This window comes from Lissotriton helveticus, chromosome 7, assembly GCF_964261635.1.
Source record: "Lissotriton helveticus chromosome 7, aLisHel1.1, whole genome shotgun sequence".
In the NCBI taxonomy this organism is placed as follows: domain Eukaryota; kingdom Metazoa; phylum Chordata; class Amphibia; order Caudata; family Salamandridae; genus Lissotriton; species Lissotriton helveticus.
The window spans coordinates 1,610,114,518-1,610,131,333 of NC_136068.1; the positions used below are offsets into that span (position 1 = coordinate 1,610,114,518).

Sequence of the window (16,816 nt, forward strand, 5' to 3'; positions counted from 1 at the left end):
CTGATACACATGTATATCTGCCCAAATATACTCATTATAGCAACATTAGAATGATGAAAGACTGTGGAAGTTCCAACTATATTACAAAACAAAAAAAGCAAAGTTCTAACTATACCATTATTGTTTGTATGCAGCTCTTTGGTGACAGTTCATTGGTCACTGTCCTATGTTAGGATTGTAACTTCTGAACTGCAAGTAACACAAGGATATCTGTGACAGAGGTAGTAACCCACTGAGCTATCCACATAAAATACAGTTCATCTGCATTTAAAAACTATCATCAGACAAATGATTGCTCTCCAGTAGGATCATTAATCACCAGCGTTATCTGGGCATGTTGTATTTTCTTATTGCTGTCCTGCATCGGCCATGATAATGATAAAAACTGTTTAAATTAAGCACACATGAAGTATGTGTCCTGCTGGGCCTGTGCAGATTTTAAAAAGAAAAAAATGTAGTAACACATTCTCTTACTTACTAAATTACTCACCTTTGCGTCACAACCTGATGTGATAAGCTGCTACAGGGGTCGGGAAAGGTTACTAGGAATAAACAAACTTCTTTTCTCCTGTGCTGCATAATAAAAGAAATATCAACGCAGCAGGACAGTAGACAAAGGTTACCAAAGGTTACCCTTGTCAAAGAAAGGAGTGGTCGACTTTCACCATGCAGAGATGAAGGGGTGAAAAAATAAACAAAGCCTCATTAACATGTAAATGGTCTTTGAAGACCTGTGAAGTACTCGGGTGCGGCTGCAATCATCTCTAAAACGGTCTCTGTGTGTGTGCGCCCGCCCAGGAATCTGTCTCGGCCCGGGCTGACACACACGACCTGTGCGTTGGTTGCACGCCTGCCTTCCAGCCTTCACTGCTGAGGGCCAAGATTTCTCTTTGGGTGGGCCAGGCTCAAGTTTGGGTGGGCCTGGCCCACCCGGCCCACCCGCTAGAACCGGGCCTGTCTGGTAACCTTTTTAAAGGCACCAACTAGTGCCATCCAGCAATCTACCAGTGTAAGGAGATGAAGTGTCAGGTAAATGATGTTGAACTGACCAGAAGTTTCTTCATGACAGGGTTGTAAGTGGGATAAAAAAAAACTAGGGGGGTCTTTCACAGGGGTGCGGCCGATATAATTAAGGGTGGAGCTTAAAAACCACAAAAGCTTAAAATCTGTGCGTTGCATAGTGTGCCGCCTGACTGGTATTTAGCTGCATCTGTCATTGCATCCAGATATATAAGAAACATTACACCCACCAAGCCAGAACTATTGGCTTTGTCAATTGTTGTTATTTGCTTAAGATAAATAAGCAACTAGGGATTCGTTGTATATAACATTGAAAATGCTTCAGTTCTGACAATGAGACTGAAAGAACTATAACGAGTCTCTTCGAGTTACTTTAAAGGCAGTGTAGGGTGGTACTACTGCTGCAGAGTTAAGATTTTTTTTCACCCCGAGGGTGAGGGCAAAAATGGAGAGCCCGACAGGGACCCGTCTCAGCACTTGCTTCTTAGAACTGCCGGTGCTGAGCCCTGCCACGACTAAGTCCACTTAAAGCCCTGCTTCACAATGACGGTAGTGATGATTCATTCTCGTGTGTGTGAAACAAGGCAGTGTTACCACCACTAACCATGCAAGGTGCTAAGGCAGAGGAAAACCAGGAGTGGAGGCGGCAGTCACGAGCACAAGTTAGGCATGCGTCTGCTTAGCTGAGCTGGAAGAGCAACAGACGGGATTTAGTAAGCCGAACGGGTTATTTATTATTATCCAATGGGAAGCAGCCTCCCGGGAATAATAGGGAGACGTTCTGACGGTCCGCCACTAGGGGTCAGCAGTGTCTAATCAATGAGAGCCGAGAAGCCGCGCATCGATCATAGTGAATTAATTTGACAGGAAACAAAATCCCAGGCTCCCACAATATAACAAGTGAGTGGTTAGTGTAAGCTTCCTTCAATCTAGAAAACCCATAAACTGTATTTAACTAAATCAACAACGAGAACCAGTCAGAGATCATTCCGGAAGAACCGACTTTGTAAGATAAGGGGCTGGGGTGTAAGATAAGGGGCTGGGATGACAGAAACCAAACCTAAGGCAGACCCGGGTCTGCATTGGTTCCCGGCTGAAAATCAAATGTATGAGACTTCAACCCAAGAGGAGCTGATGTGCCCTAGAGGCGCAGTCTGAGAAGACCTATCACACTGATGAGGTTAAGTGTGCCTATGCGGATGAACTAAGGTACGAAGGAGCTAGAATGTAGTGTTTTTCAATGGAGAGCCGGGTCAGCAGTTTCAGGTCTTGTGAGATGTGTCCTGCTTTCTCTTTGCATGTGATTGGCCGCGCTGAGGAGTTCAGCGCCACTTTTAAGGGCAGGAGTCTTGGTTTAGGAATGCCAGTAAGGCCACAGCGTAGTCTATCGGGTTGATTGACGGATGACGATAGTTGCATTCAAACGCTAGTTTTCGGGAAAGGACAGTAAGGACCAGGTGACAGAACTCACATTTCTTCTCTAGAGTATTGTGAGGGCGCTGAAGGCTGGGGAAGGAACTCCTAGTTCTTTCCTAGTGGTAAGATAAGAGTAATGGGGGAAGTTGAATAAACTCTATTGTCTTTGCACACACAAAATATTACAATACCTCCTCAGGGGTGGGACCTAGTGACCAGTGACAGGGGAAACAACCTTTACAACGCAACTTTTACAACGCATTACCATTACAACAAAACTTTTACAACGCAACATCCATTACATCGCATGCCATTACAACGCAATCATTACAACGCATGACACTACAACGCATACCACTACAACGCATGTCATTACAATGCATACCATTACAACGCATAACATTACAACGCATAGTACCCTTACACTATCCAACACTTACCCTACTGTTGCAGCCCCTGGAGTTAGAATAGTAAATTTTACCCCTACACTTTCCAATACTTACCATACATGCAATGTAATGTTATGCGTTGTAATGGTATGCGTTGTAAAGGTAGTATGTGCTGTAATGGAATGCGTTGTAAAGGTAGTTTTTAAAATTCGTTGTAATCGAATGCGTTGTAATGGATGTTGCGTTGTAAAAAATGCGTTGTAAAGGTATGTGTTGTAAAAGTATGCGTTGTAACGTCAAACATCCGGTGACAGTGCTCTCATTCCATCACAGAAGTTAGGGCAACAGGAAAGGACACCTGTGCATCATCTCTAAGGTGATGGCACCAAGGGGCGAGTGAGGGGCTCATGCACAGTCTTCATTGCCCAGGGCAGCAGTCCCACACCATCCATCCACTGGTGGGAGGGCTTCAGAAGCAGGTCAAGATACTCACACTCAATCCTGACCTTCAGGACACTAACAGCAGGTTAGGTGCTGACACTTCAGCCTCTAGAGCTTGTACTCACCCATCAGCCTTGATCTGCCAATACGCTGGGCGAGTGACGTTCAGATACTGGAAATCTCCAGTGTAGTACGCCGGGTCAGTCCCCCCCAAGAGTAGCTCTCCTCCCAACGCTGCATCTGGATCCCTGAAAAAGAAAAAGAACCATGGTGACTTCTACCCCTGAAACAAGCAGACCCTTCCTGTGGGGCCAATTATACCTAAATGGACCCACAATAGAAGGATCTGCTTCAGCACCATGTCAAGACCAGCAGAAGCAGAACAGCAGGATCAGGAGTTGAAGCAAGGAGATAGATGCTGCTGTCTGTGAGACTCTCTGTATCACCTGATTGATGAGTCTGAAGTCTGATCCTGTGCTATCCAAGGAACATGAGCGATAGATCTGCTGTCTGAGAGACTCCTTGTTTCACCTTAACGATGAGCCTGAGGTATGATCATATGCTATCCACGAAATATGAGGGATAGCTCAGAGAAGATTTGACCCCGGATGTGACTCTGTGGTCTCAGCCTGTACTATCTTAGTAACCTGAAAGATAGATCTACTTGTGTTTACCCTAAATAATATTTCTACCTCTTGATCAGTGAGCCTATAGATTAGTGTATCTAAATGGATAGCTTTAAGGTATAAAGCAATTAACTGTGAGCTCTGCACAGCTTGCTCCCTTTTGCATAACACAAGTTTAATATTGCAACCATGTCTCATATTGTGCCACTGTAATACGGTCACATTTATACCACATTCTATATATCATGCTCCTTCTACAATGCCCATAGTACCATGACCATTTATAAAATGTTCTTCTATACCATTTACCCTTTCTATCATCTATGCGTTGTCTAGCATTTCTGTTGTATACAAACCCCTTTTATCATGCCCCCTCAAAACATATGCCTTTTCTACCATGCCTCTTTCTACTGTGCTCTCTGTATTCTACCTCCGATCTCTAAGGTACACTCTGTCTCTGTCTTCTCCTTCAAGCTGTGGTTATTTGGACCTCATAGTAGCTCCCAATGCAGACGGTATTGAACTGGATTCTGTCTCAGACAGAGCACTGGCCATAGGACACCCCTTTGGAATCCTTACCCTTTGGTCATAATAAATGAAGGTCACAGTGAGGATTAGAGATTACTTTACATATAGCTGGTTACTATTGCTACCTTTTGGAACATACAGCACCTCTAACTGATGCAGCTCAAAACAAAGAAGAAAAAAAAACACCTATCCTACTGTGACAGTCAGCGCCCACCTAGACTTGGGGCCTAGTTAGAGCATTGCCAGCTAACACACCATTGCAAGGGACCTGCGACAAAGATTGGAAGGATTATTTATAAGAGGCTGCATATCACTGTTTAAACCATTCTTCTTTTCCTTGTGCTGTACAAGTATGTTATGCAACACAATGTTGGAAAGGAAAGAACGGAGCACTGTACACGTATGAGGGAAATAGGTTATGATAAAGGTTTATGCACCAAAGTGGGGATTTACACATCTCTACTAGGAGATAAAATTATGTTCCCAGACTTACACGATTTGTAGTGAAGCTGGAAGCCAGAATTAGAAACTGGATTTACAAGTTCAAATGTAAGTGCGTTCAAAGTTTTTGTTCTTAATTATTCATCTGCCTGTAGCTTGCACAGTTGGAAGATTATTTTGCCTTCCTCAATCAAAATCCTTTTAATGTGGTGCTCACTATGGTACATTCGACCAAACGGATCGACTTTCTAGATGTGACCTTTTTCGTGAAAGACAATGTAATTCACAGTACACTATTTCGCAAACTCGCTGAAAGTAATAGCACATTGCATGCGACGAGTGCCCATCCAAAAGCTGCCATCATGAATATCCCATATGGTGAGATGGTGAGGGTGCGCCGTAATTGCAGTGAAGGAACACTATTTACTGACAATATATATGAGACCAAAAAAAGATTTAGACAACGAGGTTACAAACAGAGCATTTTAGATGCTGCTGAGAATAAAATCCTCATGAAATCCAGGGAGACCACCTTGCTATCAAGAGTAACCAATGACAATAGGCCAAATTGTCCAGTGTCTGTTAATTTTGTTACAAAATTTAACATACATAGTCAAGGAGTTTACAAAATCCTATCCAAACAATGGACGTTATTACAAGAAATACCAGGAATCAAGTGTGAAATATCAGTAAAACCAAAGGTCACATACAGAAGAGGCAGGACCTTGAGAGAGATACTCTGTCCAAGATATGTAACTTCAAAAAAGAACAGAACTTTAAACACATGGTTACCGGGACCGGTCCATGAGTTCTTTACGTGTACTGATTGTAATATCTGTCAGTATGGTAAGAACAAGAAAAAAGATTTCAGTTACAATATACAAAGGGTTTACACTATTAGACACACTATCACATGCAGAACCACGTATGTGACATATGTGCTAGGGTGTACGTGTAATACCATCTATGTGGGTAGTATGATTCGCCAGCTTAAAACTCGCATCCAGGAACATGTGAGAGCCATTCAGTACCATGATACCAGATACCCAATGACGCTGCATATGAATGAACAACATGATGGGAGGCCAGACATTTGGTTTCATGGAATTGATCACATTCAGATGAATCCAGGGGGTTGGGCGATAGAGAGCTGGCCCTCAGACGCAATGAAGCAGGTTGGATCAGTAGGCTGCGGAGTACAAGTAAGGGCCACAATACAGATGATGAATTACATTATTTCCTTTGATGATGTGAGTGTGTTTATAGATCTATACACTGGGGTGACATGCTGGTGTAAAATTATGTCAAACAAAGATGATAATTGTACTCAAAGGCATCGTGCAACAATGGCATTGCTTTAAATATATGTAGGATGACATGTCAGCACAAAAATCATTCTGTAGAGAGGTGTTTTGTATTATCTGTTATACTGTGATTGGACTATAGGATGAGTCACTGTTGCATTCATTAGTATTATTTATATTGTGTTGGGGCACACTTAGAGGTTAAACTTTATTAAGATAACTGAGCCATAGAAGATCATAAACGTTGTAGGAGGATATGCTGATACAAACTACCCAAGGAGAGTGGCACTGTATTTATCCGTTTAAATTGTGATTAGGGTAAAGTATGAACCACTGATATACTTGTTGTTGCTGCTGTCACTGGGCGCTGAGGCACATACAGAGGAAGAGCCATTAATGCACTTACTACTTCTATTATTATGTAGCCCGGGTACATATAGCAAACATATTTTGTTAGGACAACTAGGTCGTACATTTCAATGTACGGTGGAATATTACACATGTCGTCACAAAATTATGGACAAAAGTTTGGGTCAATATCTATTGCACATATTGGGAGACTATCAGGCAAAAGGTATTGGGATTGTGCGCGGTGACAAAAAGCCCATGGGTTGTGAAACAGGTTTTACATCAACTCTATTGTCACAGTTCAGAATGATGATGCGAGTGCAAGACATTGAAATAAACCGCCTTCAAATTTAGAATGCTTTATTTACCTCGCACGGGTGTCTTTGACTTGTGAGCGACCAACATCTTGAGGTAATTTATTGACTATCCCTGGGGATAACTGTGGCGCGAGATAACGTGGTAGACGTAGCGTGCAAATAAAAGGAGCGGGTCTGCTTGGGTGTTTTCCTTTGAACGCTCGAGTGGATACATTGTTGCCGCTAGGACACGTCGCGATCTAGGTGAGTTGAGATTCACGCTTACGGGCAGGTAATCCAACTTCAAAGAAACAATCAGGCGGTTGGGATAGAGTCATTTATAAAGTTGTGGATTTAGCACTTAATATGAAAACGAACCGCACAACAACTTTAGATGCGGGACAGCTGGAGGAAAATGGCGAAATCAAACGCTCACGGGGTCAAACAGCCGGGCCTCTAATGATTCAAATGAGTTGCCACACAATTACTTGTACTTTGAAAAGGCGCGATTGCGTCGTGATGTGGGCGGGGAAAAACATAGTTTTGATAATCTGTGATGTAATTATATACACAGGGTGGCCTGTACCAAATGCCGCAATTTATTATGCATGGTCTAAACACGGCGTTAAACTGATAAAGGGATTATCGGCATTAACAAAAGGCCCAGAGCTTGATTGTACACGGGTTTTCTGACATTTAACTTTAGAATCTCTCGTGATATAATGCACGGCGTCAAACAGTCGGGCCTCTGATTTAAATAATTTGTTACATAAAGATTTGTACTTGGGAAAGGCGTGACTACGTCATGATGTCGAAGACAAAAACATAGTTTTATTATTCCGTGATGTAATGTAATGATGTCTTGTAAAGCGCATGAATCACCCCACATGGGGTATCTCCGCGCTGTAGACCGCTGGGGAACCCGTCCTGGCTTTCCCTGTGAGATGGTCCCTACTGGGTATCTCCAAGGTGAAACCAGGCATCCCCGGCATATGTGGGGGGCCGTTGTGGAGATGAGGCAAGCTAATGCCCAGAGTTGCCGAGTGTGATCCCTGGTTAGAGTAGGCACCGAGGCGAGAATTATCGAGTCCGCTGACCCTGGTCCATGACCCTACCGCGTCGGGAATTGAACCCTGGTCCCGGGCCATCCTCTGCTTCCGGGTCTGCTGCCTCTAACCAGTGAGCCACACCACTCCACTTGATGTAATTTCATACACTAGGTGGCCTGTATTAAATGCCGCAATTTATTGTTTATGGCCGAAATATCGCGGTAAATGGGTGAAGTGATTATCGGCATGAACAAAAGACACAGGGCTTGATTGCATACGGGTCTTTTTAAATTAATCTGTATATTAAAACAGTGGGCAACAGTTTGCCCTTATCCCGATAGTTGACACTCGAGTGGCAATGTGTGGCCTCTATCCATGGTCTTGTAAAGTAAGATTAGGTAACTTTAATACTAAGCAGGAGACATTGGATTACGGGGTATATCAGACATAAACATCCAAGCATACCGAGTACATTGCTCTTTGTTACTCATTACAGGCATAGTAGCCGAATATAATGAAGCTATTAAGCGACTGCTGACATCTATGGGATCTGTGAATATTGGACGCAGATATCGGTAAGAAATGGTTTTGTAGAGAATAAATGGGGCTGCGTTAGATTAGTAATGTTAGCAGTAGGACCCATGTGGGTATATGCAAGGCCTATTATAATTCAATTTGCGCTATGTTTCAACTGCTCAAAAATTACTTTATGGGGGTACTACACTTATACCAAAGTATGGATAACTTCTTACTTGAAATGAGTGTTTCATTTGTGAAGCCACATTGATAACGGCAAGCGGTTGTTCTAATATTGACTTTTGTCCATTTTTGTTTTGACTGGGAAATGTATGAACAAAAACGTATTGTGAGAATATAAGAATGTACAACCTAGGGACCAAGAAGTTGCCTGTCTGCTGTATAATATGAGATCAGGAGGTATCTGGTGGTTTTTTTTTAATATGGAGAGTATGACAAAATACCCTTAGTGGGACCAAAACCCTGAAAAAATATGTTGCGACTGGCTAAAAGATATCATCTTGCAATCAATTTATAATGGTGTAATTGTGAACAAGGAACTAGTTTTGTAACAAAAATGTGATTGGGGTAGGTGCAGATGCCTCAAACTCTTGATTGAGGTATTTGTACCTACTAAGTGGTGTGTCAAAATAGAATGTCAAATGATGTTCAAAGATTCTTCCTGTCTTGGTGCAGTAGATGTTTGTATTGTTTGTCAAATGGTTTTTAAATGTTACTATATATATGTTTTTAAATGTTTTTACAGCCCTGACGAAGTTCTTCGTAATAACGAAATGCGTTTGCTTCCCGATGAAATTTTTATGAATAAAGAAGATTAAAAGAAAACGTTAAAACCATATCAACGTTGGATGAACATTTCTTAATCCATTTGTACTTTTTGTTACTTATGTGAGGTGGTGCAATCCACAGTGGGTAGAAGATTTGATTTTGATCATTGAGATCGTTCCTTGGGGACAACAGGGGCAGTGGAAATGCACACCACGGGAGCTAGGAGCTCATAGTCCAAGTCTTACTTTGGGAGGGCGGGCGTGTTGCCATATGAGAGGTGCGTCACACACAAATTGGTTGTGTGTAGTGTTGTTCCATTGTTGGGTTGCTCAGGTTATGATAAAGGTTTATGCACCAAAGTGGGGATTTACACATCTCTACTAGGAAGATAAGATGATGTTCCCAGACTTACACGATTTGTAGTGAAGCTGGAAGCCAGAATTAGAAACTGGATTCACAAGTTCAAAAGTAGGTGCGTTCAAAGTTTTTGTTCTTGATTATTCATCTGCCTGTAGCTTGCACAGTTTTCCCCCCTTTTCTTACACTTACACACTTTCTTAGTTATTCTCTTCCAAGTGTTAGTTGCTGCTGCTAATCCATGAAGTTACATGCCGGAGTATGGTTAGCAAAATATAGCCTGACCGAAATACTGTGCTCTAAATACCATTTTCAAAAGAATCACTCCATTGTTTGTAAGTTTTCTACTATTAACACCAATGGGGTGACTTTTCTGTGAACAATATTTAGGACATACTGTTTCTTTCAAACAATACTTCGGTTATGATCTGCTACCAGACCCTACTGATGAGCATTTTGAACGAAAGCATATATCCTGCTTGGCCTTTTTTCGTGAGTGATCTGAAACTCTGTCATTACTCGCAGGCATTTTGCAACCATGCACATACTTTACTTAGCTATTTCTCACTGGGGACTCAACACATATTACACTCACACACAAAATAGTTGCAAACATTCAGACTTTCTAATAAAAGATCAATTCATGTAAAACTTCATGACCTTTACAGAGTTTCATCATCTTTACATATTGTTTTTATATGACAAAACATGGCCTTTACAGATTTCCATGACCATTTATTTTATTTATTTTATATTCTTATATAGCGCAAGAATCGACCCCTTACGGGGTATCTCCGCGCTTTGCTCGCAGGGTGGCATGGCAGGTGTTACCAGAGGTTGTGGTTATCAACTGATGGTTGATTATTTATTCTTCCAGGAATAAGCAGGTTTTTAATTTTTTCCTGAAGGAGGAATGGTTGGAGGTTTGTCTTAATCCGGGAGGTAGGTTATTCCAGAGATTAGGCCCTACCAGAGAAAAGGCTCTGCCACCTTGTCTGGTTTTTTTTACCAGAGGAGTTTTTATTAGCAATTGATTGCTTGACCGTAGTGCTCTGTCAGGTTTGTAAAGGGGTAACTTTTGAGTCAGATAGTTGGCGGCTTTCCCGAACAGGCATTTGTGAACAATGCAGCAGATTTTAAATTTGATGCGTAATCGTATTGGCAACCAGTGAAGTTCTCGCAGCAGAGGCTTGGAAGGGGTTCTGGGGGGGACATTCAAAACCAGTCTTGCCGCTGTGTTTTGGACTACCTGGAGGCGATTTATGGCGCTCTCGTTAGCTTGTATCAGGAGTCCATTGCAGTAATCAATTTTACTTATCACCATAGTCTGCACTAGTGTCTTTCTGTAATTGTCTGATAGATATGGGAAGACTCGTTTTAGCAAACCAATTGTGTGGAAACATGCCCCAGCAACTGCACTCACATGTTCCTTCAAGGTTAGATTTTGATCTAACTTCACCCCCAGGTTTTTTACTGTTAGTTTTGGGGTGGGTACTGGTCCCAGGTCTAAGGGCCACCAGTCGGGGGACCATAGTATGGACGCTTTTCCAAAGAGCATTAGCTCCGTTTTTCCAACGTTGCATTGGAGGCGGTTGACAGCCATCCAGTTGGATATGGCCCTCATGCCTTCCGCGAAATTATCCCTGACATTGGAGTTTAGGGAATGGAAAGGGTAGAGAAGTTGGGTGTCGTCAGCGTAGGACACCGGGGTGAATCCATATTTTCTCACGATCTCAGCAAGGGGGGCCACGTACACATTAAACAATGTGGGGCTTAGGCATGAGCCCTGTGGCACCCCCTTCGTGAGCATCCTTGAGGAGGAGCGATATGGTCCCAAGCTGACGGATTGTGAGCGCCCGGACAGAAAGCTCTCCAGCCAGGAAAGGGCCTGTCCTCCTATGCCTACTCCCTGTAAACGGCTCACGAGGATCTTGTGGGACACAGTATCAAAGGCGGCCGACAGGTCTAACAGCACCAGAATCATTGAGCCTCCTCTATCCTGTGACATCTTGATGTTATCGGTCACGGAGAGGAGAGCTGATTCGGTGCTGTAGTTGGGCCTGAACCCAGATTGAGAATGGTCCAGGCCCCCTGTCGCCTCTATGAAACTGGATAGGTGGGTATTGACATGCTTCTCGGCCAGTTTACTCAGGAGCGGCAGCAGAGAGATAGGACGGAGGTTGGAGAGCTCTGTCCAGGGGGAGATGGCATTTTTCCGAATAGGATTCACCACTGCCTCTTTCCATTGCTGAGGGAGTTTACCTTCTTTGTAGGAGAGGTTCAAAACTTTTTGGATAGTAGGGCAGAGAGCAGTGCTAAGCGTGTTCATCACTCTGGGGGGGAGGAGATCAAGGGGGGACCCAGTTTTTATTGTATTTAGTAAAGATTTTATATCATCCTCAGAAATTTCTGGGATATCAGTAAAGGTCTCAGAATTAATTTGTGGACAGAGAGCATCAGCCATCTCTGTATTGTTGGGGTGTTTGGACAATATTTTGTTATAGATGGTATCAATTTTATCTTCAAAGAATTGTGAGATCTTATGTGAGAAGTTGGCCTGATGTGCAGTGCTCACTATTCTAGTGATCACTATATATCAGTCCAAACAACCCTTATTGATGATTGGTTGTAAGTCAACCTTATAGACCAGCTATCCTAGTAGCATGGATACGAGCAGTCTAAGGCTAAGACTCTAGAGGGCGTGTTAAGCCAGCTGTTTTACCATCACATTACCCCTTGAACACCCAGTGAAAGGACACCACACAAGTGTTATGAAAATAAACAATGTATTTATTAGAATCACAACAACCCTGTACTCTTTATGAGGACAGGGTGCTAAGCACACAACAAAACTCTTACGAAAATACTTTTAAGTTAGCACGTTACACAAATGCCCGAGGGGCACGAAAAACCATATACTTTCAAAGTGGAATGCGAAATACTAGCAGGTAAGTAACGATTCTCAGAGGCTTTGGGATCGCTAGGACTGGACTACTGAACCTTTAGATTACTAGCAGGAGGCCTAGGGAACTCGGGTGCAGAGTGTGCACTCTCACGCGGGATGCGGGACAAAGTCTATGGAAGCTAGAATTTACAAAGTTAGTGTTCACGGGCGAACCCGACCTGGTGGGAAGAAAACGACAGTGGATCCTGACCCTAGGATAGTGAGGCTATGCTGGGACACCGAAGTGCCGAAGTTACCTAGCCCAGGGGCTGCAGCTGCATAGGTCTGAAAAGACGTCGGGGATCTCGTTGCCGGACCAGGAGCCTGGAAGGAAGAAGTTGCTGGCAGGCGACCAGTGAAGGAAAGTTCGATGGATCCAAGCCTGGATCAAGGAAGAAGAAAACCTGAAAGCAGAGGGGACCAAGTTCTTGAATCACTAGCCAGTGATTAAGTGGGCACCAGGATGGCACCGGGCGAAGTCACCGCAGTCAGGTGAGTGGGCGCTGCTGGGCTCTGCAGTCTCTCGGACCAGGAGGCGTTGTCGGCGACCAGGATGGAGGTGCGAGCTGTCCCACGAAGGTTCTTGCTGTCGACGTCGCTGGACCCAGGATTGGGCAACAAGTCTTGGCAAATGCAAGGCCCACGCGGTGGACCTAAAATGGCGTCTTGGGCGGACCAGGAGGGTCCAGGGTACTTCTCCGATGGAGGGAAGCAAGGGCCAGTCTGGAGCAACCAGACCAGCAGCAGAAATGTCGTCGGGCGTCGTCAGGAAGGCCACAAGCCAGCGGGCTAGTAGCCAAACAACGCGGTGAGCAGCAGAAGGCAGAAGGGCCCCACGCCGATCGTGGAGATGCTGGGGGGCTGCTCTTCGGTGCTGGAGCTGCTCAGGGTGGGGGCTTCTCGGACCCCAAAGCACTCACCAGGAAATTACTCGGTGGGCTTGCTGTGCAGAAGTCGTGCAGTCTTGGCGATGGCCGGTCCCTCGAGGTCTCGTCGCACCCACGGTTCTCAGCTGTGCTGTAGAGGTGGGTAGAGGTCAGAGGTGCCAGGGAAGCCGGGTCTCATCGAGCTGGGCAGTCGGATTCCGGAGGAAGGACGTGCAGCAGACCGCAGTGTTCTTAGATGGTGCCTGCGGATGCAGGGTGACTACTCCTTAGCCACAAGGGAGAATCTTGAGGAAGAAATCGTGAAGTCCTTTCGTGGAAAGTGGTATCTTGATTCCAAAGATGATCTGATTTGGAAGGGGGCCAGTCTCTACCTTTATCCTGTAAAAGGGGGCTGGCACGCGACTAGGTCCTGCCCTATGGGTGGGACCAGGAGGGGGGTGGGTACACCCACTTCCTTGGCGGGCTTTTCCCCAGCACAGGGTCTGGAGTGACCCTGGAACTGGTTCCAGCCAGCCTATGCACAGTGAGCACCGGGGTGCCACGTGCAGTCACCTTCCTCTAAAGCCCTGCCTACCTACAATACACAAAACCCTGTCTGGGACGGTGCTGGCACCGCCCCTGGCAGGAAACCCTTTGTCCTTATCTCCTGCTCTGGGAGGACTCCCAGCAGCAGGAGGGCAGACTTGTGTCTCGGTGGCAGCATCCATTTTGTGGATGCTAAGGCTCTGTCTGACTTTTAACCGGGTTATAGGTTACAGGCATGTCGTGTCCCTCTAGAAGGGTGGAATGCTAACCCCGTCGCCAGAATTGGCGAGGGGTTAGTATTCCAATTCGTATGACACCTTACTCGACATGTTTTGATAAAGCGATACCAGAGTTGGCACATAACCGCGAGGATTATAATGCACTTAAGAGTATATGGTATGCGATATCATGGAAACGGCTAAGGGATAGATCCCGAAAGCCGCAGACAGGCTCAGCTCATGCCAGAGCACCATCTCACACGATTCCAAGCACTCTGCCTTCAGGATTGTTAAGGCCTGCCATAGGAGTGACTGATAGGAGATCTGTGTGTCCATTTTAGGATTAGATATAGGTATACTATATCTAAAGCAAAGGGTGAGTACACCACCTTGCCCCAGCTGTCGTGCAGCCAGTTGTGTCAGTTTTAGTTAGTCAATCCAGGGGTGGCATAATACATGCTTCAGCCCCTGGGAGACTTCTGGGTGCACCTCAGCCCTGGGTACAGGGACTTGGAGAGGGCCCAGTGCCAATTCAGTACCTGAGTACAATTTGGATAGAGAGAACAGCTAGGCTGTGGGTCTGATTAGCAGGCCCACAGCCAGGGAAAGTCGTAAACCAGTGCAGCAAAAAGCAAAAATCTGGGTGATCATAGGATTGCAGACCCTACTCTCCTACATGACCCCCCCCCAAACTTTGGGACAATAAGCTAACCTTGACCAGGTGAGTCTTCTTGCTCTAAGTGGAAATACCTGGAGAGCCCATCAGCATTGCTGTGATCAGTCCCAGGTCTATGCTCCACTGTAAAATCCATCCCCTGTAGGGAAATGGACCACCTAAGCAGTTTGGGGTTTTCACCCTTCATCTGATTTAGCCACAAGAGGGGCTTATGGTCTGTCTGAATGGTGAAGTGAGTGCCAAACAAGTAGGCCCTCAGCTTCTTCAGGGCCCAGACCACAGCAAAGGCCTCCCTCTCAATAGCTGACCAATTTTTCTCTCTGGGTGTCAACCTTCTACTAATGAAAGCAATAGGCTGATCATTACCATCAAAATTCAGTTGAGACAGAACAGCTCCCACACCCAACTCAGAAGCATCTGTTTGGACAATGAATGGCTTGGAGTAATCTGGACTCTTGAGGATAGGTGCTGTGCACATGGCCTGCTTTAGGTCATTGAATGCTTTCTGACAGCTTGCTGTCCACTGAACTTTCTTTGGCATCTTCTTGCTTGTCAGGTCATTAAGGGGGGTCACTATGGACCCATAATTTCTGACAAACTTCCTATAGTACCCAGTCAGGCCCAAGAAAGCTCGAACCTGAGTCTGGGTGATTGGAGGAGTCCAGTCCTTGATGGCCTGTATCTTACTCTCCAGTGGCTGAACCTGGCCTCCACCTACAAGGTGGCCCAGGTATACAACCTGTGACTGCCCTATCTGGCACTTGGTGGCCTTGATAGTGAGGCCTGCCTTTTGCAGGGCCTCTAACACTTTCCTCAGGTGGACCAGGTGATCCTCCCAGGTGGAGCTAAAGACAGCAATATCGTCAAGATAAGCTGCACAGAAGTCATCCAGCCCAGTGAGGACTTGATTCACCAACCTTTGGAAGGTGGCAGGTGCATTTTTCAGTCCAAAGGGCATTACCACAAATTGATAATGCCCTCCAGGGGTAGAAAATGCTGTCTTGGGTTTGGCTTCCTCAGCTAACCTGATTTGCCAATACCCAGCTGTCAAATCAAATGTGCTTAAGAAGTTGGCAGAAGCCAATCTATCTATAAGCTCATCTGCTCTTGGTATTGGGTGGGCATCAGTCTTAGTGACTGCATTGAGGCCTCTGTAGTCTACGCAAAACCTCATCTCTCTCTTACCACCCTGGGTGTGAGGCTTTGGCACTAGAACTACTGGGCTAGCCCAAGGGCTATCTGAGGGCTCAATGACTCCCAGTTCCAACATTTTCTGCACTTCAGTTTTTATGCAGTCTCTAACATGATCAGGCTGTCTGTAGATTTTACTCTTGACAGGCAGACTGTCTCCAGTGTCAACATCATGGGTACACCAATCAGTTTGGCTGGGTGTCAGAGAGAACATATGTCGAAAGGATTGCAGAACTTGCCTGCAATCCTGTTGCTGATGTTCAGTGAGGCTGCCACAAAAGACAACACCATCAACTGACCCATCATCAGGATTCTGAGTGAGCAGGTCTGGGAGAGGGTCACTCTCTTCCTCCTGTCCCTCATCTGTGGCCATGAGCAAGCTCATGTCCTTCCTGTCAACATATGCCTTGAGCCTGTTAACATGGAGCACTCTGAGAGGGCTCCTGGGAGTTCCAAGGTCCACCAAGTAGGTAACCTCTCCCTTTTGCTCAATGATGGTGTGGGGCCCAGACCATTTGTCTTTCAGAGCTGCTGGGGCCACTGGCTCCAGCACCCACACCTTCTGTCCTGGCTGGTACACAGTCAGTACAGCCTTTTGGTCATGCCAAGCTTTTTGAAGTTCCTGGCTGGCCTCAAGGTTTTTAGATGCCTTTTCCATATACTCAGCCATCCTGGAGCGGAGACCAAGTACATAGTCCACTATGTTGGTTGCAGGCTTTTTGAGAGGTCTCTCCCATCCTTCCTTCACCAAACACAGGGGTCCCCTTACAGGATGCCCATACAGAAGCTCAAAAGGGCTGTAGCCAACCCCCTTCTGTGGGACCTCTCTGTAAGCAAACAAGAGGCAGGGGATCA

The 16,816-nt window shown here is 45.3% G+C and overlaps 1 protein-coding gene across 1 annotated transcript in view; it reads right to left on the bottom strand.

Annotated features, from left to right (window-relative positions):
* The window catches only part of LOC144770590 (cathepsin D-like), a 288,565-nt gene that overhangs the window by 77,653 nt on the left and 194,096 nt on the right, over nucleotides 1-16,816 (bottom strand). The window contains exon 6 of the mRNA XM_078655246.1: nucleotides 3,392-3,514. Coding sequence (XP_078511372.1) covers nucleotides 3,392-3,514 — 123 coding nt within the window. The remainder of the gene's footprint in view (nucleotides 1-3,391; nucleotides 3,515-16,816) is intronic.